Below are 25,256 nucleotides of genomic sequence, written 5' to 3' on the forward strand. Positions count from 1 at the left end.
TACGTTAATGTATAACATCATTGTACGTTACTATATATAATGATCGTGAATTGTGCTGTGTGCGGCTGTTTATTGTAGATTAAACGGGATAAAGAGAGGAGTTTCTTTTGTTTTCCGAAAGATGAAACGAGTTCAGTATAAAAACTTATGTCTGATACTCGTTCAGTTATTGTTTTCTTCATTTTTTTAGTGCAGACTACAGATTTATTATATCAATATAATGAGATGTAATATAGTAGTCAAAGGCTCTCGAATTTTCAATTTGTATTGCCGATAAATATGTAGTTTAAATAATTATTAACGAATTAATGATTGATAAAGTTGGACACGCAATTTCAAATACCTTGGTAACCTTATTTAGACGTACATGTCGAAAATGCAACATTTTAGGCGCTTTTAATTGTTTCTTAATAAACCTTCATGATTATTCTAGTTAGTAAATTTAGTAATTTAGTAGCAGTAGAGCTCATTGTGAAAGAGTTCGTCCAGGGCAGTACTCCCACCTTACCTATTTCTGCCGCCAAGAAATAATGTCAGCATTACTGTGTTCCGGTTTTGAAGGGTAAAATTACAGGCACATGGGACTTGTCAACTTATGTCTCAGTGTGACGGGCGCAGTGGAGGCGCTCCTCAGAATTTTTTTGTTTCGATTTAAAGCTCTGAGTAGTACTGCAAGTATTATGGACTCGAGTGTGGCTTAACATCAAGCGCAACATCTGGTTCGTACCGTCTCTTGATATTATACAAGAAAAAAGATAAATATAATATAATATTGATATGAACATGTGTAATTATTAGGATTCCATTAATATAACTACAGATAACAGATTCGCATAAAAATTTTCGCTATATTGCCGCGCTTACCACGTACGAGAAAGTGATGCCTGTAGAGATGGGAAAAACTGCTTAGTTTTTTAAACGTTTAAACGTTATGCTTTTTTAGAAAAAGCGTGCTTTTTTAAACGCTTTTCCACTTAAACACTTTTTAGTTTGAAGCCAACAAAATCGTTTAAGCGCATGGACTTTTACGTTAAAAAAGCTTGCAACGTTGTGTTGATAGCGAAAAGCAAAAGTAGACCACTAAAGGTTTTAAGATAAGTAAGTTTTTTTGTAAAAAAACGAGTTATATTTTTATTTATGACATAACATGTTTCTATTAACATTTTGTTCGTTGGCGTTTAAAAGCGTTCAAAAACATAAGTTGTTTAACCGTTGAAATGGAAAAAACTGCTTATTTTTTTAACGTTAAAACGTGCATTTAAAAAGCGTGCTTGTAAAAGCGCTTTTCACACGCTTTTTACTTTGACGCTTAAAAAGTCGTTTAGAAAAACGTTTAAGCGCATAGACCAACGCTTACGCTTAAAATGAAAAGCGTGCTTATGCGCTTATTTTAAAAAGCAGACTTTTTTAAGTGTTTTTCGTTTAAACGCCCACCTCTAGATGCCTGCCACTTCACGCACACATTTATGACTGTGCAGATAGCGTCTTGCTTTATGTAGTAGTAGTAGTAGGTTTGCGTGCTATAGTTACAGTTCGTGATCACGATGTGAGACGGAAAATACGATACCCAGAAAAATTTGCTTTCAATATGTGTTAATTTAAAAAGACGGAAAAATATTTAATTTATTCCTTTTTTAAATAACAGAGCGGAACATGAATTGATGTATAGAAAAGCTAAAAGAAGTAAAAGCACAGGAGTCTGGATAACCACTATGTCACGTTTAAAAATTTTAGAACGCATTATTGGGCCGTTCCTGGTTGTAATTGCAGTAAGTAACGTTGCGCATTACTGAAGAAATGTTAACCCTTAGAGCTGTTACACACGTCGGCGTTCAGTCGCTAATCGTTTACCTTTAGGGCGCGTGTTCACTCTACGAAAAGTCGCCGGGCCTATGGCCGAATTTGTGTCGTTTCTACACACGAACTGTGTACACCTGCTTCGGCGCCGGATAAGAAATCTTGTCTACCCCCGACACGACGCGCTCTGCCGCTATTGTATGGGGCGGGATACAATGCACCTCGCAGTAAATATTTATATATTAGAGGTGTATTAGGTAAACGAAGGTTTATGCGCGTGGACGGGTATTGCTTAGTAGTCAACATTCTTCATAAAGTCGGTAGTAAAACGACAGCTACTTGGAAGACTCGTAATGCACTGACACAGTTTACCGTACACACGTCTGTCCGAGAGCATTCGTATCGTGTACTTAATCATAATTTTCTCGTCTGCAACACACACGACACGTTTTCGTGGCTAGATCAGACAAACTTCTTGCCGTCTAAAAAACCATTCTCATCTTTTCTGTAGCAGACACGTTGAATTTCTTAGTGTGTACACGCGCCCTTACACACGCGCACGATTTTAAACAGCGATGTAAACGCAATGGCGCGTTTGTATCGATGCTGTCACGCATTTGCATTGATGCAAACGCCTTTCAATCGCAAGTGTAGCGATGCAATCGCGCGTTTTACTATCTAGGTCAAATGGATTACGTATTTACTACTAAATAATAAACTTGCAAAAAATATATACGATATACATAAGGATCGACTCACAGGATGATGATCATGTCGCCTATATTCACTTTGTGGTGTAAGTAAAATCTACTATTATTAGTTGTTTGAACTCAGGCCGTAGAGGAACGAACCTAAACCAAAAACGAAAGTATTATCAGGCCGCCCAATTCACTTGTAACAGTCAAAATTGTTTTGTTGGGTCAAATGTTTTACTATTACATAACGGACTTACAAAAAATATAAGATAGTCATAAGGATATTGTCTAAAGAGTGTCCTAATTCGTTACACGATCAAAATGTCTTTCACCGGATCGTATAAAATCTAAAACTCATTATTTAATAATCTCAGTACAGAGTACTAAAAAAACCGACCTCAAAAGTACGTGGAATTACGTCTATTTGCCAAGTTTTATTGAAATATCCTTAAATTCGCCACTATACAGGACTTGACACTGGAGATAATAAAAATTGGTTTTCACTACTGAAAGAATATTGAGAGAAAAACGCCTTGAATTGGAGAAATAGCAAAATCAACCGTTAAAGTAAATGCTCCTAAATTAAAGTTAGGCGCTATTTATAGAAATGAATCTTCATGCGTGAACAGCCACCCTTAGAGGGAGATGATTTTCTTCAAAATGAAATGGGACCACTATAGAAGTACCCCCTTTCCAACAGAAAAAGAATCATGAAAATTCCGGTTGACAAATACCGGAGTTATCGCATAACATACATACAAAAAAAAAAAAAAAAAAAAAAAAAAACACAGTCGAATTCAGAACCTCCTCTTTTTTTGAAATCGGTTAAAAATAAGGAAAAATGAAACACTCGGTGACATCTTGTGAACTGTCATGTATTTTTTTTAACCTAGTGTTGTCCCTTATGCCCTTTTTTATGCCATTACAAGCCCTTTAAAAATTAAATTTTTAGTAACCAATTAGCAAACAAATTTAAATTTTGCATATTTTTAACCGACTTCAAAAAAAGGAGGAGGTTCTCAATTCGACTGTATGTTTTTTGTATGTATGTTACGCGATAACTTCGGTATTTGTGAACCGATTTTCATGATTCTTTTTTTGTTGGAAAGAGGGTTAATGTTGAACAAAATCATCCACCTCTAAGGGTGGCTGTTCACGCGTGAAGATTAATTTTTATAAATAGCGCCTTTTAAAATTTTTTAAATTTAAAATTTTATTATAAGGAGCAATTATTTTAATGGTTGATTTTGCTATTCTCCAATTCAATGCGTTTTTCTCTCTTAATATACTTTCGAGTAGTGAGAACCGATTTTTATTATCTCCTATGTCAAATCTCGTATAGTGGCGAACTAGGGGATGAATCCGGGTTAGCGCACTTTCCGGTAACCGATTTCAATAGAACTTGGTAATTTTATGTAATTTCACGTACTTTTGAGGTAGATTTTTTTTAGTCCTCTGTACTGAGATTATATAATATAAACCTTACATGTTCTAAAAGTTACTCTATTCAAAATAAAGATCTTTATCTGTAACAATTTCGAGACGCTTAGACGATTAACACACTGCACCGCGCTGCGTTTTGTAGCGTTGTAATGTAGTACCTCAGTTTGTATGGAAAACACGCGAAGTCGAACACACTGACACCGCTTCATATGGCACACTGCGCTCCGCACTACCGCGCAGATTTTTAATCAATTTGTGTCTATTCCAGTAATTGTCGTTCGGATGTTCCCCAACGTACAATCAAAGGATTCAGTTGACATTCGTGTGTAGTTGAAAAATTAATCTTCATATTTTCTTGAATCTTTGTAATGAAATTGAATGTTATCTTCGGTGTCTTTTTATTTGAGTAAACATAAACAATCGACAGTATAACTTCAGCGTCCTGAATGAGTTCTGTATTATTAACCATTCTTGTCAAAGAAGGATTTCAGCTACATGTCCAATCACTACGGCGATCAACTACGAAGAGAGTACTTTGAGTGGCGCGAGGCCGCTAATCGCCTTATTGTTTATTTTAAGATTCCTCTTTACACTGAAGTACTTTTTTAGATTTACCACTACTACTATAATTAATTATTTTTAAATGTTTCTTTCTTTAATTATGCTTGACACTACATGGTTTAAAAAATAATACTACTAACCTTAGAATAATAACGCATAGAATGATAGTTTCATATCAAACTAACTGTCACAAGTCAGGCAAAAATCATGTAGGCTAGTTTTAGTAGTAGGTTAATTTTCGGTTTTAGTGAATATTTATATAAAAATACAAGTTGAAACGCGTTATTTCCTTGTGGAATGTGATGTTAGTATCTATTTTATGTTTGTCTGACGTATTTTTACACTCATTTACCGCACATTTCGTCATTTTTAGCTAAAATTCTTGAGCTGTTCGCGGTGCAAGTTGACCTTGAGCACTGAAGGTTCGCCCGCTCGTGTAGGCCCATTTGACACGCTTCAATTTGCCTCACTTATCGTGTGCGGACTAGGTTTCTATGCGTTATTATTCTAAGCTAGTAACTATAATAAAGTAAATATACCGTTGAATATAACTAGAAACTAAAGTATACATTATTAAGACTCTTATTGTACAGTAACTAAAACATAGTCAATTCATTCAGGTCCTTGCAAGTGTCAAAGCATTACCAGGGCGTATAGCGTAAAATATCTTGGCGTATTTATTGACGAGAGGCTCACTTTTGGAGAACACTTGATTGTCACTGCAAAAAGATTACGCAAATTGATATACCTCTTTAAGAATCTGCGTTTGTCAGCGGGACTGGGTCTTCTGAGGATGATATATGTGACGCTTTGCGAATCTGTTATCAGTTATTGTATTACTGTGTGGGGTGGTGCTGGTAAGGTCAACATGATGATACTTGAAAGGGCCCAACGATCCGTGTTAAAAGTTATGTTGAATAAACCTATTAGATATCCAACTGCCTCTGTGTATAAGGAAAGTGAGGTCCTTTCGGTTCGGGGCCTTTTCTTGCTCCGGGTCATGGTGCACGTACACAAAGGCGTAATTTCTTCGCCACATTATGGTTGTTCCCTTGAAAAAAGACGTTATGGTCTACCGCTCCCCACTATAAATTCTACCTTCGCCAGAAAGTTTCCGAAATTTTTGCATCCCTACATCTACAACAAAATAAACTCTTTGTGTTGCATTAAGTCCTGCTCGATCTCAGAGCTCAGGCACAAAGTCCGGCGTTACTTAGAAACTCTTTCATACTCTGAAATGGACAATATTTTAAGTATGGTGTGTTAGTGCTGTTGCTGAACCTTGAGCGACAATCCTGGATCCTTATTGATCCCGTGCAGCGGACTGCTACACACACTTACATTTACTTTATTAACACTCACACATACTTACTCACTGACACACTCACACACACTATCGTACACAACAATCATGCACACAGACACACACACACACGCACACAGACACACACACACACGCACACACATATAAACATTTTCAAACAATTGGTTAATACTCTCTTTTATTATATTCCGTTCATGATTTGTGCTACTTTATTCGTGAAATTGGTAACAGGGAAAGTCTGATTACCTGCGAGACAGGCTTAGCCTAGTGCAGGATTCAAGTGTCATTTTTATTTGTACACGATAGTCGCTGCAACAAATTGTGTTTCTTTTATTTTGTGTACTTAATTTAATTTCCATTGTACCTTCACAATTTTGTTGTCTAATAAATAATTTTTATTTTATTTTTTTTTTTTAATTTAATTTTCATGTAATCGTTGTTATACTTCACGGGTTTCGTTGTGGCGCGGCCCCGTTTTCTTTCATTTAATTTCTTGTGAACTGTCATATATTATTAATTAAATTTTTATTGAATTGATATTCAATTATTTTTTGTGAAATTACTCCACTGGTTTGTTATAATTATTAATACAAAGATCGAACACTCAGAAAAAACACTCAGAAAAAATTCCTTCGATCCGGTCGGATTCGAACCGACACGTCTTCTTGCATACCGTGGCAGACGCTATACCAACTAAGCCACGGAACGAACCAACGGACCTCACGAATTTTTCTATGTGCTTGCGTCGTGTCTTTGTACTTGGTCTTTCAACGACTTTTTAGTCGTAGTGGTACAAACTAGTGGAGTAATTTCACAAAAAATAATTGAATATCAATTCAATAAAAATTTAATTAATACAGTGAATAGCGACATCTCTCGCCAGGACTGGTAGTTGTAAAGGTATTAATTGGGTGATAAATCTGTAATAAATTTCTCATAGATGACTAAAAAGTCGTTGAAAGACCAAGTACAAAGACACGACGCAAGCACATAGAAAAATTCGTGAGGTCCGTGGGTTCGTTCCGTGGCTTAGTTGGTAGTAGCGTCTGGCACGGTATGCAAGAAGACGTCGGTTCGAATCCTACCGGATCGAAGGAATTTTGTCTGAGTGTTTTTTCTGAGTGTTCGATCTTTGTATTAATAATTGTCGTATATTATTTTTCTTAACCTAGTGTTGTCCTTATTAGTGTTGCATAACTTTGTACATAATTTTATACTTAGATATTTCCTTTTCAAATACTACACCTATGGAGTTTGATTGTGTACCAATCAAAAGTACTAGGCTGAGAGGCTGCACCATTGGGTTACAAAAACATCTGTGGTTTAGTTGATTCATTGTTTTGATCCTAAATTAAAAGAAAAGCGTGTTTACGGCTTTTTGTATTGAATACCAAAATTAGCCGAAATTTCTCGGGAATTTTTGGTACCAACTTTTACAGGTACTGGGTGTTGCAAATCTCTAACCAGGGGGTCGATTCAGAAACTTACGATAACTCAGTTGTCGACAGATTTCTTTTAATTTTTATTCACAACACCCGAATCGAACTGTCGTATTCGAAACGGTACCGTAATGACGTCACACCCGTACGATCACTCGAACTTCTCGACCGGGAAAGTCTACAAACGTTATTCAGAACACAGGTATCGCATGAAAGCTACCGAACGTCCTATTGTTTACAAACCAAGAACGTAATATGGAAATCTCTTGTTATTTTAAATAAAGTCTGGACTTTGTTCATTTAATTTATTTTAAAGTAAGACTAGTGCATTTCTAAATTTTAGGCCTTTAAAGTCTTAAAAATGTATATAAGAGGATTTTCATTTTTATTAATCTATTTCACCGATTAACTACGCAACCGCTATTGGATAGCGATATCGCATCTGAATCCTAATCGAACGTTTTAACTTGAAATTTTAAAAATATGTAGATCGGAAAGTGCCATTCAATTCGAGAACTATATTTTAACCGGTAGGAACCGGCACTGCAATGCCTAGTGAAGAAATTCTAATTATTACGTTTTTTTTTCTTACAGATTGCCATACCATTTCTAGCGACTATAACCATTTATGCGTACAATATTTCAATTTTAAAAAATACTTCATTTTTGATGCACGGAATTGTTAAGAATAACACAAAGATGCTCAAATACAGAGACTACATAGCTTTAGCCATTGTATTACCTATACATTTTGTATTTTGTTCTCTCATTGAAGCGGTATGTATTACTCTAATAAACATTGACTTACAATTATATGGACGTCGGGTCCGCGCTAAAAAGTGTCCGCACTTGTAAGGCGCTAAAATCGTATACAGAGCGCGACACTCCGCTTTAGTCTTCATTTGTTCTACGGACAGCGCGATACTGCGATGACATAACAATTTAAATTTCGAATAGGTTGACTTGGGACATTTTTTTCGTGGTTTTTGTATTAGACCCGTCGTCCATTTATTTGTAAGTCAATGCTTATAAACAAACACTTTCAAATTGAAACAAGGCTCTAAGTCTGCAAATTTTCTTGAAATCACTCGTCAATGTAATTCCATTAAGAATCCACTGAGGTCATATTGTAATTATGATAAAAGTTATTCGGTTAAAATCTAGTGGAATAGCGGTGATGACATTCATTCATGTAACCACTAAGAACCTATGCACACGTAGTATTATATACGCAACGAGACGACGTGCTGACGCGCAAATGCGCAGGTGACCCTGCGCATTTACGTGGGGAACACTGGAAGCGTGCTGAAAGTTCCTGAAACTAGCCACTTGTAAAAGAAACTAAAAAAAAACAAATACGGAATTTGAAAAAGGAACTCTGTGTTAGTAGGTTACGAGTATGTAACCAGAAACAGAGACGAAACGTCATGTAATTTGTTTGAAAACTATTCTGCCAAATCATTACTGTGACAACTGCGCTTGGCCAGCCCGAATTCGAAACAATTGACGGGTGTCGTCAATTGTTTCACTTCAAATCAACTAGTTTAATTTGTCGATCAGCTTTGCTATAATAGACGAAAATTGAAAAATTACGTATTTAATATTTCATTACCAATGAAATGTTTTATAAAGATGTTTTGCTGTTTTCCCGCACCACCGAATGGAACAACCCCCCATTGTTAGAAATCTTCAGTACAATAAATACAGAATATTTTTGGAATGTACGGAGACGTACACACAGGTCAGTTGTAATAAGGGCGCTGTACTATTTCAGCTTTCTGGTTTGTGATTTCAGCACAAACGAGAATTGATATTTAAAAGTGATATAAGGTCCATTTGCCTGATTAGTTGCCAGGGATAGATGGCCCTTACTTCGTGTCTGTTTCTGGTTACATACTCGATGCTTTTTACTTTATGAGACTCTCATTTGCTTTTTCGTTGTGGTGACGTTTTGAAAACTGTGACTCGATATTACAATGAATTTCAATCGTGAAAATTTTTGATCCATGATTTTAAATGATTTTCGAGTGGCTTAAGTCAACAAGAGAGTTGTCAGAAACTTCAATTGTCATTTGGTGATAAGGAATTATATTATTTACCTAATGGTTATTGCTTCCGCCCCCAATTTTGGGCGGAAGTGGATATGAACCAGTACTTTTGGTAAAAACTCAGTTTAAACCCGGGCGGGTTGATTCGGTTTTAACCCACTATCCATCTCTGGTATCAACATATTTGTCTTTTTTTCGCAAGAATTTGACATCAGATTGGCAACCTATAGAGTTGTTTGATACTCCAGCAAAGAGAAAACATATCGTGGTCGTCATTCAGCAGCAATCCATTTATACATCCCACTGGTAGGCACGGGTCTCCTCTCAGGCGGGGGTTTAGCCTAAACCCTGGCTCAATGGGGATTGGGGAACGTTCTGGAGAACTTGTAGATTCCCCTAACATAACACGTTCTGGATTGTGAACCTTCTTCGACGTGAGTTTTCATTACAGTGTTCTCTTTCACCGCAAAGATAATAAATTCTTAGACATTCAGGTACGAGGCCGGATTAAAACCCACGGCGTCTGATTGAGAGACGGTAGGGCAAACTGTTATACTACCACAGCTGCCTAAAGAACATGATTACAATACACGCCTTTAATTTTTTACCTCGTCTCAATTCAAAAACAGGAGGAGGTTATCAATTCGTCAATATTCTTTTTTATGTAAGTAAGTTATGCAATTACTCCGGTATCAGTGAACCGATTTTGGTGATTTCCTTTCTGTTGGAAATTGGTTCCATATAAATTTGAAGAATATACGTCTAAGGGTGGCAAACTAAGGGGATGAATCCGATTTCGCGTACTTTCCGGTAACCGATTTCAATAAAACTTGGCAATTGAATGTAATTCCAAGAACTTTTGGGGTCGGTTTTTTTTATGAAAAAAGTTTTTTTTTTCAGGTTTTTTTGAAACTGAGCCCTATTATGACAAGATGGGAGAACCATAGACTAGTGAAGAATTATGAGCGATCTCTAACCTATAGATATTTCGCAGTTAGTCTAATCTACACCTTTCCCTGTATGATTTTCGTGAGCTGGATTAAGGTATGATCACATTATGTGTACATTTACTCAAATGTTTTGTATGCCCGTAAAATATACATAATTTCATTAAGAAAGAAGATATTCATAATATTAACCTTAGAACTAAGTCCAAACTCATGGTACCACGATTTCGCTTTACCAAGGTAAACGATTTTATTATGGGGAACTGCATACGTTTTTATTATCATTTCCTAAGTTGAAAACTTACATTCTTTTACAGACTTTTCAATTAAAAGTATTTTAATTGAAAAGTCATATTACAAAATTGAAGAGTATGTTTTAGATAAGAAGTATTGAAAGACAACATGAGTCTAGATTCCACACAATTATGATTCAAAGTGTATTCCATAACATTTAAGTTTATTTGAAAAGAGCAATCCCCAAAGTTTCGTGCTCGTTCTTCTCAGGGAGGTCAGCGTAGTGGACGAGCAGTAGCCCAAAAATGACGTTAAAAATGTTACCAACATTTTTACCTTTTAAATGGAATAAATGATTACTTGACTTTGTGTATTTATAAGTGCTAATAAAAAAAATGTAGTAACACCTTTAGATTTAAGTACAAGGTATACGTTTTGGATAACCAAAAGAGCATACTCTGATAATAATAGCTTACCTCACTGGTTCCAGACTCGAAGCGTAGGTCAATCGTCCAAGTGCAAGGTTTTGCAAACTTTCCGTTTTATCATTGAACCCTTCATAAGATTGAGTCACTGTTATTGTTATTTTCTTGGTTCGAAATGTTTATTTATTTCTCACACATTATTTATTACTTACTGCACAGAATATTAATTACATCTTCATATAACATATGTACATACCTATTAATTAAGATTAAATTAGTTTACACTTATACTGTTTTATTTATCTATGTATTCGTTTTATATATCTAGTGTAAATATTTTTATATATACCAAGTCTCACGCACATGTTATGCAGATTCTGTTAATTCAGAATCTGTTAATTAAACAAAAAGGATATATAAATGAATAAAATCTTGTACTCACTGACTTTTAGTAGGCCCGGCGCGACGCTTTACAGCAGATCTCAGCACCGATAGCTGTGTGAACGTCTGTAATGCTTGCACCTGTAACTGGAAAACAACATTACCAAGCCTCGTTATTTATTTTTTATTTATTTATTTATTTATTCATTTATTTCAGGCAACTAAGGCCCATATAACAAATACCTTACAAACTAACATACATATAAAATAATATAAACTTATTAACTATTTACACGAATTACTATTCGGCGACGTGAGACGCAAACAAGTGTCATGTATCGTTCCTCTGAACCGCCGGAACATGACACCCTTCGGCCAAAACTCTACCTGCATGAAGGTCGACAGATGGACCGTTGGGACCCTCACCACAAACGAATTAAAGTTAACGTTGTGGCGAGACTCCAAACGTTCGACCCTCAGGGTGAATTGGGCTTTCAACCGGATATACTCCACTATATCCTCAGACTTCGTGGAGTAATGCAGTCGAAACAGGTACATCTGCGTCGTCGGTATGGCCGCACGAAGCAAGAAGTTCTGTCCCGTTGGAGCTGTGCCACATAGATTTCGGCTGGTGGGTTTCTTTCTTCTCTTCTCCACCTTTGTGAAGCCGTCCTCGTCGCACCTGTCGGTCTGCCTCTGAGATTTGGCACCTGCGATTCCAGAGACAGGCATTCGGGGTTTACTATCGCCCTTTGCAGTTTGCTTTGCTGCTAATAGTCGCGGCAACAGCGGCGTATGCACGCCCGGGCGATGACGTGCATACGGGTGACGTAACCTCCGAGGCGGAGGGGCGGGCAGGGGGGCACGGTGCATTGACAACAGCAATGACCGGCGACATACGAGCCGACTCAATACTGCCGACGGATGCTTTTCGCGCCCCGCGACGCGTGTTGACGTAGGAGACTGTCGGTGACCTACATACCGAAGCGGGGTTGCGTAACAACGCAACTTCGGCACGTAGCTCACTTATGGAGTTATCCGACGCCTCCAATTTTGACTGAACTTCAGCCAAACTCGACTTCAAGGACGTGATGTCCTTTAACAGCCTGGTGACGTCGACGTGGTCAAAGGTGACCGGAGGCAACTTGTGCAGCTCCTTCGCCACGAAAGTAGGCACGTCGTCCGGATCGGTATTCTTCAAGAATGCAGTAACATCCTGAACACTCTTCAAGCCCCCATCCCTCCGACGAGATGGCATCTGCTGCGCTTTGCCGCAGCTCTGGAACAGCAGCATCTTGCCACTGCAAATCTCATCTTCGTTGAAATTAGATTTGCAGATCTGCTCGATGCTGACTTCATCCATTGTGTCGATGGCATTCTGCACGAATGCCAGAAACTCATTGACAATGAGTTGTTGGGAACCCATTGTCACTTACGTACATGCAGCAGCCTAAGCCGCGCAAAATCGCGAATTAAAATAATTCTCGCAAAGTAGTGCAGCGCGTCCGTTTCCGATCGCACATTGAACACGACTCAATTGTTATTGAGTATTCTTAGGCTGGAGAGTCAATCGTCGAATACGACTCGGTTGGGCAGCTTTCGGGGAGCTCCGAGACGTCTTCTGGTCCGCAATAGCGCAGTTCTTGGAGACAAAAGTCTTCGAGAAGACAAGAGTCTGCGATGACCTACGGCTCTGATAGGTACGTGGTCACTTACTATGGGCCTCATAAAAAATCTCACTCAACGAGCCATGGAGCGAGCAATACATGGAAGTTCGAAATGTTGATTTATTTCTCACACATTATTTATTACTTACTGCAGACGATATATTAATTACATCTTCATATAACATATGTATATATCTATTAATGAAGTAATTAAATTAGTTCACACTTATCCATGTATTCGTATTATATATTTAGTGTAAATATTTTAGTATATATCAAGTTTCACGCACATTGTTATGTATGTATTTGTTTTGTTTGTGCTCGAGTCCGTGCTTCACTCATATCGAGCTTTGCTGAAAACCAGCGCTGCAAGCTGAAATCTATGAGCCTGTAGCTAATAGCTGAGCAAATCCCGTTTGCGTGCGCCGCGACACGCATTTATTATTACACTTTTAATTTTTTTATTTTTTGTAATCATTATAATTATGTTTTAACTTTTGTTGTAAGTCCTGTATTTTAGTTTCAAGTTTATAATATTGTATTTATATTATATTTATATTGTATTTATATTATATTTATATTGTATTTATATTGTATTTATATTCAACACTTACACTTTCTTTGCATCGTCATTCCACCTTTTTAACACCTTTTCTCTGGTTCCTGGCCACTTGTTTTCAAATTTGAAATCGTTCTTAATTCCTTTCCCTCGCCATTCTCTTTTTGTTTCGTTCCGTCGTCATTCCCTACTCATCGCGGTAGCGAGCAGTTCAGCTGTAATTCTTAATTGCATCTAATTTTGATACTTTTATCTGTTCTCTGCCTAAATCATGTGCCAATTTTAATGTTAATACCAATCTGTAATTCTGTATAACTCGGACCTTTTGGGAAGGTCCAAACTTGGACCAAAAAAAAAAAGAAAAAGGACCTTTCCTTTGTTTTCCTTCGAACTATCAAATACATTTTTGTAGACCGAAGTATCCTTTTCTATTGCCGTGATCCTGGTCATGACACGTTAGTGGTTTATAGCCTTTTCAACTATTATAACTTCGCATACTGAAGGCATACGTGTCACGCAAACTTAGAACTACTTTATGTTCTGTGAGTTAGTGTTGAGTTACTCCTACACGAAGCAACTCGTTTGTATCGCTCGCTTGATTAGTTTGTTACAATACCTCATATCTTTAAAATGGCCCATCTCGCACCTCACCTCATGTCATAGCCTCAAGTCACACTCCTTCGAATTCAACAAATGCGACAATGATTGGTCCTGCACTGCCTGCTTTTCACCTGATTTTACATCACATGATCATACTACCATAGTACTAAATAAAATTACCATTTATTTATACTATATATATAACATAACATAACACTTAAGTTATCCAATTGATTGATACCATCAAGTTATGAAAATGTGCTTAATATTCTCTGTCTGTTGAGTCGTTCCCGTAGGTGCAAACATTCTTACCACTACCTCACCTCATTTGAAGTAGGACATAATGTACCGTCTCATTTTTTCAAGTGAGGTATTCCCTCAAACTCATTTTAATTTCATGTCCTAGCCAATACTACTGAGGGTATAGCTTTTCTTTTCTACATACTTGATATTCAATTAACAGAAACCAATACCGTCAAAACAGAACAGCTCCTTTCTGTTTTTGTTGGAGAGGGGATGGCAACTTAGCGGATGAATCCAACGGACGGCACGAACAAGTCCCGCGTGCCTGTAATTTCTCTAAGCTCACATTTCTGCTTGGCGGCAAAAATAAACAAGATAATAACGGACATCAATACCTTTTTGAAAATTTGTTACATAGTGTATATCCATGTAACAAATTTTCAAAATAGTATGTCAAATTCAAAATAATCTTTATTTCATAGGTAAGCATTATTACACTTGAAATCGTCACAATGGTTAAACTCTACCGCTCATTCGTAAGGCAGATTCCCCTGAGAAGAATGAGCAAGAAACTCTAGGGGTTGCTCTTTGTAAATAACATTTACAATATTTTTTTTTATTTGAAACATCAGAGATCGAGACTACCTCCATGAACTAAACGGGTTACTACCACGGATTTTTGTCATCCAAGTACGCAGAAGTTATATAATAACCTTTAGTATAAAGTTTTTGTTTCACTATAGTTTTAAACCTCGTGAAAGGCAAATTTTGTATATAAACCGGAATCTTGTTATAGAAGCGTATGCATTGCCCCTTAAATGATTTGTTATATGGGGACCCCATTGCAATTTAGCATCTAACGTTATACCTAGAAATACAAGTGTACCCATAAGATTCAATTTTTCCTTTCTAACTACAATGTTTGTAACCATCTCTCTAACATTGGGTAATGTAAATTTCACACAATTTGTTTTTTCTCGTTAAGAAGTAGGTATACTGTTATACTCCGTCCAACCATTGATTTAACTTTTGACGTCATAACAACCATAGACAACAACCATAGACAAAATAATGCCATACTTCCTGGACTCTTATTTTTAAATTTTAGTGAAGCGACGTGCACTTTAGCTCCGATATTTATCGAGTCAGCAGATTATGTAACGAAGATTATTCAAGTTGACAAATGTTGGTACCTGTGTAATAAATTACAATGAAATTTGATAAATTATAAATAATTAGGTAAAAACTTATTTATTATTATAATTAATCGTCGGATTCTTGTCCATATGAACGGGAATCATCACTTGAATCTTCATTAACATTAATTATTAATTCTTGAGTAATCAATCAGACAATATCTTCTTTTTTGAACCCTCTCCCATTCTTGATTAAAACTTCTTCATAAATAAAATCGATTGTTATTAAAAATACAATCGGAAACGCATTAGGACATCAGTAATTGATTAGCATTCAAGGTGTCAAAAGTTGAATAAATGGTTGGGAGAGTTCGCTCTGGACGCTTTGGAGGGAAAAGTGTCGTTTTTATTTTGACTTTCAATTATTTTGTGAAATCTAGTTTAAAGTGGATTAGGATAGTGCTATTGTGCCTTAATCGAAGATTAAAACGTGAAATTATACGAATCTCGAACTAAAATACCCGTATCGGCCCGTTCTAAGGAATCCCGAGTCAATCCAAACACGCCGCCTCAAATTGCCTATCCTCTTTGTGGCGGCCATATTTACAGAAACAATTAAACGAAGACATGGCTCAGAAATAATGTACCAAGACTTGGCTGTATGGTGTAAAACCTTTGCCTTTTCCTTTATGGAAAGAAGAAAAAAAAAATGGTTGGGCGGAGTATAGTTAGCAGGCCTTACTATATAGGCCTTTTTCGTTTCTTTGTTTTAAGTTTCTTTTTAGTTCATTTGTCAATTAAGTAAGTTTAAAAGTATGTAAGAAGTTGAAACCTGTTCCAGTACCGTTTGTATCCAGTATTTAATGCTCTTTTACATGTAGTATACATATACTCGTGTGCTCATCGAAATAATAAATTAATTTTAAGCATGTCCTACAAATTTAAAACGTAATTCTTGTGAAGTTTGACAATTTTTAGCATCGGATGTCCATGTCTGAAAGTGGAACCTGAAAAGCAGCAGGTAGTGCTGAGGCTCCATCCTTTTCATTGGCATTAGAGTCCACATTTCCGAAACCGTTAACTGTTAACCTTTTTATTGTAAATGTGCTTATGAATAAATGTCTTACAATAATAATTATTATTATTATTATATATAAACCAATGACTGTCGTCACTCAAAATTGTGAAATTGCCAAAACTCGATTTGAAAATTCAAAAAAATTGCTGTTTACAAATGGATAAATAAATATTATGTACATTTCTTTATCGCTTAAGTTTTGAGTTACGACAATATATAATTTCTAGTGCGTTATTGTATTTATTTTCAGGGCCGTTTTTTCACGCATCCACTAGAACATTGGAACACGGTTGTTAACATTACTACACCCTTCTTTCACGCCAACATCAGCATGCCATTCCTGGGCCACTTAATGTACTTTCATTGCAACAAAACCATTAACTGCATTGATGAGATGGTGTTCACATTTGTTTTACTATCCATCTATGTGTTGATAGTTCAGTCTTTAAAATCTGTTTTTAGATTTTTCCCCAATATGTTTACCTGGTAAGTAATTTTTAAGTTCATTGATTGTCACGACGTTTGATCACAATGATATTCAATTTTTTTTTTTAATTACTCCACTAGTTTGTTCATATTTCATATTCATATTCATATTCTTTATTGCACACCATAAGTTACAGAAGATGTTAAAACATAGATAAGTACAAATTATGGACCCTGTCGGGCACGGCAAGATAGGAGAGTGGAAGAGTCGTATTTAAGTTTATTTAATATTATTTTTCATGTATTGAGTCTCATTATGTATTTTTGTTTATGGTGAGACTTTTTTTATTATTTAAGTTTATCATCTAAGAATTCTTGTAGCGAGTAATAGTTTTTGTTATTTAATAATCGTTTCAGTTGGTTTACAAATGACTTTGCTGTGGTTGTGTTTTTTATCGAGTCTGGCAATTTGTTATATATTTTTATGGACATTACTAAAGGGCCTGATGCGTGTAGTTTGAGATTAGAAGTAGGAAGTATTAATTTGTTTTTATTTCGTAGTGAGTATTTTAAGTTTAAATCACCTTTTTTTTTGTAGAATTCGGGGTAATTTTTGACAAACTCACATATTTCCAGAAGATATATACAGGGCAAAGTTAGTATTTTATATTTTTCGAAAAGGGGTTTACAACTTTCAGTACTTTCAATGTTAAATATTATACGGATTAGTTTTTTTTTGCATAATGAAGAGGTTGGGGGCGTCTGTGCTGTTTCCCCACATGATGATCCCATAGCTGAGCGACGAGTGTGCGTATGCGTAATAAGCAGCAAGGGCCGCATCTATGTCAGTGGTTTTTTTGACCTCACGAAGTGCGTAAGCAAAGGAAGATAGCCTAGTTTTAATTTTTTGTATGTGTGGTTTCCAATTTAAGTTAGTATCTATTTCAATTCCCAGGAGCGTGATTTGATTGACGGTTTCTAATTGTATGTCGTTGCATTTGAAAGTAATATCTAAGGGGGCTTTTTGATATGGGTGGAAGGTGATGATTTTAGTTTTAGTGACGTTAATTTCAAGATTATGATCTTTCATCCAGTTTATCGTTTTGTTTAACATTAAGGATAGATTAGAATGGATATTTGTATTTTTTTTATTACACGAGGTCAGAAGGGAGATATCATCTGCGAACAGAACACATGGTTCTTGCATGATCTTAGGGAGGTCGTTTATGTAAATAAGAAATAATAAGCAACCAAGGACACTGCCCTGGGGAATGGACGCGTTTATGATTTTTTCTTCCGATCTTACTATTTGCACTTGTCTTGAATCATGGTCGTAATATTCAATGTCAACAAATTGTTTTCGATTTTTTAAATACGACGCGAGCCAATCGTATGTTTTACCTCGGATACCAATGCCATAAATTTTTTTAAGTAAGATATTAAATTGTACCTTATCATATGCTTTTGTCATGACTAATAGGACACCAATTGCATATTCTTTATTATTAACTATATTCAAGACTTCCTGGATGTATTTGAAGACTGCCAATACGGTTGATCGCTTTTTACGAAAGCCGTTCTGGCAATCATCGAATATTTGGTACTTTTCACAAAAATTATAGATGCGATTACACATGATTTTTTCAAATACTTTTGAAATGGATGATAAGAGAGCTATCGGACGATAGTTATTTGGATCAGATTTCTTATTTTTTTTATGTAATGGTTTTATTATGGAGACTTTTAATTGATCAGGAAAACATCCTTCTTGAAAGGATTGATTTATAAGTAAGCTAAGAGGCAAATTGAGTTCAGTAATACATTGTTTAATTAAGCTAGGGGTGAGTTCGTCTATACCGTAACTGCTTTTATTTTTCAATAGTTTTATGGTTCTGTTAATTTCCTTGCTGTCAACTGGCCAAAGAAACATCGTATTTTCCGAGGGAGAGAGAACAGGATGACCGACAGCTGTAGGTGATGGGTTCTCGCCAATGGATGAAAAATATCTATTAAATGTGTTTGCAATTTGCAATGGTTTTTCTATTGTAGTATTATTAACTACTAGCTTTATGTTATTTTTTCCTTTTTTGTTATTTTGGTTTGTCCGTTCTTTTATTATGCTCCACATTGTTTTATATTTATTCGATGACATTTTAAGTTTATTTATATAGTGTTTCTTTTTAGATATGTTAACCACTTTTTTCAACAATTTTTCGTATTTTTTATAGTGTTCTAGTAGAATCGGATTTTTATTCTTTAATGTAAGTATTTTCAACAATCGTTTATTTTGGGATGATATTTTTATACCAGTCGTCAGCCAATATTTTTTATAGTTAGTTTTTAACTTAATTTTTTGTTTTGGTATACATTTATTTAAATTATCTAACATAATTTTATGGAATATTTCATAATTATCGTTGATATTTTTATCATATGATAGTATACTTTGCCACTGTATGCTTTTTAAATTTGACTTAAATTTCTGTATATTAGAGGTGTTGTAAAATCTTTTTTCAGTTTTCCAGGTTACTAAGCTATCGAATGGATTTGACTCAAGGGTAAGTATTGTTGCGGCGTGATCGGAAAAACCGAATTCTTTAACTCTTGTAATATGTTGTTGTTTATCTAGGTTAGTGAATATAAGATCTAAGCATGTTGATGACGTGGGTGTTATATGAGTAGGGTCTTTAATGCATTGAGTTAGATTATATTCAAACATCGCATCTAAAAATTTGTTTGTTTTGAGAGTATTTTTAAAAAATATTTATATTAAAATCTCCACCTAGGATAATTTTATATTTAGAGAATTTTTTATTTACATAATTTAGTATTTTTTGTATTTGTAGGTGGAATAACTCTTCATCTCTCCTATTCCAATACATAACAATTAACAAAATATTTATCTTTGGCAGTTCCGTCGCGCACACCTCTAACACATATTCCATAGACATATCTGCTATCTCAGTTCGGTTGACACAGTCAATATTTTCTTGCAACAGTATGCAGACTCCACCACCACATCTGGTTCTTCGGCAGTAAGAAGCTGCGATTTTATACCCGCTAATTTGAATCAGTTCTAATTTATTTGAAGTTAGCCAAGTTTCAGATATACAAAAGGCTTGGTAAGTAGGATCTGAGTCTATGAATGCTTCTAATATATGTTGTTTGTTAAAGAGACTTTGGAGGTTTTGAAACATTATTTGGAATGTCATTTTCTCTGTTCCGAAAGCATTTGTCTTTGTCTGTGGCTGAGTTATGAATTGCTTGCAGTGAGTTCCGAAAGGATTGTCGGTGTGAAATGGTTGCAGTATTCGATGAACTTTGTGGGATCGGGGTTTCATCTTGATATGATTTATTGTAGTTTCGCAAGGCTTTATTTTTCATTTCAAGAAGGTGTGTTGGTTTCTTGTAAAGTTTGTTTTCCGTTTCAGTCTCCTCTGTTTTTGAAACTGTAGTATTTTTAAAATTTACTCTTTGCCCTTGAATGTACAGTTGATTCTCCTGGATTACAGCGTGGAGCCCTTCCTTCCTAGCAGCTAACATCTCTTCGCGCAAGAGCTTTCTTTCTGTACGCTTTTTTTCGGTTAGCATAGGAGCTATAGCGATGCCTGTACCCTGAAAGTAGTGGTAATTTTCTAAGAGGTATTTAAGCATTCGTTACTTATTATACTAATTACTAATTAGTTCTACTATCAAAGGCCTATTTTTGTTTTGATATTTTCCAATTCTGCGTGTCTCTTCAACATACCCCGTAAGGTCAACTTTAAGCACGTCGAAGAATATCCTAATTAACCTTGATTCAAGAGCGCGTTCAGGTTCCTTATAAATATCTTCAACTCCATATACCACGAATGATTTTTTAAACTCTTCTTCCTTATTACCCCCTTCGTAAGGTTTTATGCCGGTGTTTCCTAGTTCGGTAATTTGTTTTTTTAGGTTTTCATTTTCACTTTTCATTATTTCTATTTTTTGGGTAAGTTTATTTATTTCCATTACCCGTACCGAGTTTTCTTTTTTCAGATGGTCGAGATCGAGTTTTATATCTAGTTTTAGTTGTGTGATGGCTCTGTTTATTTCTGTTTGGATGGTGGTTTGGATTTGGGTTATAATTGATAAATTATTTTCTTTCAACCTGTCTGCAATAATCTGGCTTAGGTTGTGAAGGGTTAACTCAGTTGATGTGTTAGCTTTTGGAGAGGCGGTTAGACTCATCGTATCTCCCAAAATACTTGTGTCAACAGAACTAATAGAAGTATCCATGCGCTTCCGCATAGTGACGTTGTTAACATCAGGATGATCTTGTGGTTCCGGAAGCCATTGATGGCGAATTGGAGTGTTTCTATTGTCTGTTTTTGGCTTTTTGCATTGACAAGATTGACAAATCCAAGACTTCTTATGGTCTGTGGACATTGTGTTATAAAATCTTTGGGTAGATACATTTGCACATTCCAAGTCGTATTTGTCGTTGCACTGAGAGCAGATTAGGTATTCTCGGTTTGGTATATTTTTCAAACAACCAGCACATTGCAACTCCGACATGTTGAAACTGTAGTTCTATTCCGATTAACAATCTCTCAAAAAAATATAATTAAATTCTTAACTGTAATGTCCCTTTTTCTCGCGTAAGAAATGTCCGCTTTGCTCTTGTAACTATAGGCCGCAGACAGCGGTGTCGCCGGTTTGACAATGGAGATGACTCACCAGTGGTCATTAGCAGCGATGTGGTGAGCGGTGGCGAAATTTGACCTTTTATTGATGTTTTGAAATATTTTTGCTTATATCTCGAAAACTGCTGCTTTTTTTGAAGAACTGTTTTCACCACTGCCTTGCTTAACTCAGTACCTACACTGTAGTATATAGTGTTACTGTAAACTTTTGATTTTTATGCATTTATCAATTTTAAGAACACGGAGAGGGTAAATACGTGACTGCCTTTACAGAGCGCGCGCGCCAAAAACCTTTTGTTGTAATTATTAATAGAAAGATCACAACACTTAATATTCGATCCGGCTGGATTCGAATCAACGTCTTCCAGCAAACCGTGGCAACTAAGCCACAGAACGAACCAGCGGTCCTTACGAATATTTCTGTGCTTGTTGCAACTTTTTGCTGTAGCGCCATCTGTGAGAAATCTATTTCTGCATTTCGTAGCCTGAGACGGTTGGCAGGAAGACATTGGTTCGAAGACAGCTGGATCGAAGATTTTTTTTCTAAGTGCTCGACCGCTGGTAAGTAATACTTCCATACTTACCATCGGTCCATGACGCATAATTCGAGCTACTTCAGTAGTAACCTATGCACAGTATACTTATACTGCCCACATCGAGTATATAACCAGAAATAGAGACGAAATAAGGGTCATACATTCGTGGTAACTCATCAGTGATACATACTTATATATATCAACTCTCGTTTGCACTGAAATATAGACAGCGCCAACAACAGACCTGTGTTTACGTATCCGTAAATTCCAAAAATATTCTTTATTTATTGTAATAAATATAATATCTCTAACAATGGCGTGCTGTTCCATTCTGTGGTGTGGGGAAAAACAGAAAAACATTTAATTACTCAGTAATTAAATATTAAATACATTGACCCACCAACAAATGGACATCGCGTTCGCGCTAAAAAGTGTCCACAGTTACAGGGCGTTAAAATCGCATACGGATCGTTAATCGCACAACAATCGTTTGTTCGACTGACAACACGATTGTCAATCATGCAATACTAATAATAACTTATAAAAATTACTGCATTATTAAAAATCCTTAACGATTTTCTGGAAATTGCAGGTAAAAAAATGTTTTTAATTCAGAATTTCTGGCTAACAATTTTCCATTTATTTTAGTACCACGAACGGAACAAGTTTGTTCAATGATTTACTTATACAGCGTGTCCCAAAATTCAACGATAAGCGGGCGCTGGAGGGTGGACCTGCGCATATCTACTTGAGGAAAAATAAGAAAAAAAATTTATATCATTTTTTTTTTAAATTACGATAAAAAAATTATTATTCTTCGAAAATTTACTCCCTTAATGATATTTTAAATCACCACGACCACAATTTTTCAGATATTTCTGATGTTTTTATTTTAACGGCCACCTAAGTAGTACTGCTGTCTACCACAACTCTTAAAATTCCCAGAATGCCTGCAATTTTACAAAAAAATCCATCAAAATATTTTTTTCCCTTAAAACTTTGAAATATTTTTACCTGCAGTCGACTCTTTCACTCATCGTTTTGTAAAAAAAAAGTACGGACAGCACTGCGGCAAGTATTTTTAAAAATTGACGCAACTAACCAAGATTCCAAAATGGTATAATACTTTAAGAGAACTAGGCGCAAAAAAATATTGGTACCATTTCTAAGAAAGACTAAATTTCTTGATTATTGTTCTTATTCATAATAATCACTTTCACTATGTGCCGAAATTAGGTTTTTGTTGCTGAAAAATGTTGAATAAATCAAAACAAATGGTATTTCTTCATTTAATTTATTTATTGCCAAATTAACATTATAGTAAATGTTCAAATTGTTTGCCACCAGCATTAATACATGCACGACATCGCCTTAAAAATGATCGTTTTATCTGTCGTGCATATCTTCTACCGTTGATATGAGCCGCAGCTTGATTGACATTTTGCCGAAGCTCGTCCAATGTTGTGATGGGTTTTGCGTAAATCCTGTCTTTGAGACAACCCCAATAGAAGAAATCCAGGGGGTTTAGGTCGGGTGAACGGGGTGGCCATAAGATAGGACCAAGTCGCCCGATCCAACGCCCAGGATATTCTTGGTTTAAGTATTCTCGCACAGGACGGGCGTAGTGAGCTGGGCAACCATCATTTTGAAACCACATGTTTTGTACATCACTTAAGGGGATGTCTTCTAATAATTATTGCAAATCATTTTGTAAAAAGTTCAAATAACTATCACCATCTAAGTTTCCTTGTAACTCAAAGGGCCCAATCACTTTTCCATTTAATATGCCTGTCCATATGTTAACCTTGAATTGATATTGGGATTTGTCTTGTCTCATCAGGTGCGGATTTTCATTGCTCCAACTATGTAAATTGTGAAGATTTAAATAGCCATCTTTCTTGCAGGTTGTTTCGTTCGACCATAGAACTTTGTCTAGGAACTGGGGATCTTCCCGGTGTTTTTGCAGCATCACACGGCAAAATGCGATCCGTAGTGGATAGTCCCGAGGCAATAACGTCTGCACTCGCCTATAGTGATATGGGTGGAGCTTGTGACGTTTCAGAATTCGATGTGCCGTACTTTTTGGGATTCCCGTAGCTGCTTCTATGGCACGTACTAAGGTAGTTGCATCAATGTTTATTTCATTGAGAACTTCTTCATCGCATTCCGATTTCGGTCTTCCAGCGTTTCTTCTGGCAGATGGAAAATGACCCTCCGAAAACGCTCGATGCACATTCAAAAATACTCGATAATCCGGGTATCTTTCAGTGTTTGGGTATCTTTCTCGATACAATCTGCTGGCAGCGTTAGCATTGCACCGACATTCTCCATAAATGAGGTGCATGTTAGCGTATTCCACCGGTGTGTATGGTAGCGGCATGATAAACGATAATCAGTTCAAAATACGCCAAAACTCCAATTCACAGTCCAAAGTGATGCCAGGTCAATTTAGTTTGCAGATCACTTAAATCCAGTCCAATAAGCCAAGCCAAAAGTCGTTAGTACGAGAGCTACGTCAATTGATTACAGAAAGGTGCGCAGTAAACAAAGGAGCAGAGCGTACTGACTTGCTGAGCACCGGAACTTCTCTACCAGCGTTATTGCTATTCAACAAAGGACATCTATCTATCTCTTTTTAACGTATATCTCTCGGTATTTTTCTCTCTCTCTAATTTCTAAATTGTATCGACTACGCACACGTGCCATTGAAATTCCAAGAAATTGCAACACATAACCTTTTTTCGGCACATAGTAAAAGTGATTATTATGAATAAGAACAATAATCAAGAATTTTAATCTTTCTTAGAAATGGTACCAATATTTTTGGCGCCTAGTTTTATTAAAGTATTATACCATTTTGGAATCTTGGTAAGTTGCGTCAATTTTTAAAAAAACTTGCCGCAGTGGTGTCCATACTTTTTTTTTACAAAACGATGAGTGAAAGTCGACTGAAGGTAAAAATATTTCAAAATTTTAAGGAAAAAAAATATTTTGATGGATTTTTGTGTAAAACTGCAGGCATTCTAGGGTTTTTAAGAGTTGTGGTAGAC

At 36.0% G+C, this 25,256-nt stretch overlaps 1 protein-coding gene across 1 annotated transcript in view; it reads left to right on the forward strand.

Moving 5' to 3' along the window:
- LOC113232220 (anoctamin-7-like) overlaps positions 1-25,256 on the forward strand; it is a 50,350-nt gene that overhangs the window by 19,310 nt on the left and 5,784 nt on the right. The window contains exons 6-9 of the mRNA XM_026466873.1: positions 1,646-1,769; positions 7,854-8,036; positions 10,208-10,351; positions 16,828-17,063. Of these exons, the coding sequence (XP_026322658.1) occupies positions 1,646-1,769; positions 7,854-8,036; positions 10,208-10,351; positions 16,828-17,063 (687 nt within the window). The remainder of the gene's footprint in view (positions 1-1,645; positions 1,770-7,853; positions 8,037-10,207; positions 10,352-16,827; positions 17,064-25,256) is intronic.

Source organism: Hyposmocoma kahamanoa, unplaced genomic scaffold (genome assembly GCF_003589595.1).
Source record: "Hyposmocoma kahamanoa isolate Upper Pololo Valley unplaced genomic scaffold, ASM358959v1 67, whole genome shotgun sequence".
NCBI classification, from domain to species: Eukaryota; Metazoa; Arthropoda; class Insecta; order Lepidoptera; family Cosmopterigidae; genus Hyposmocoma; species Hyposmocoma kahamanoa.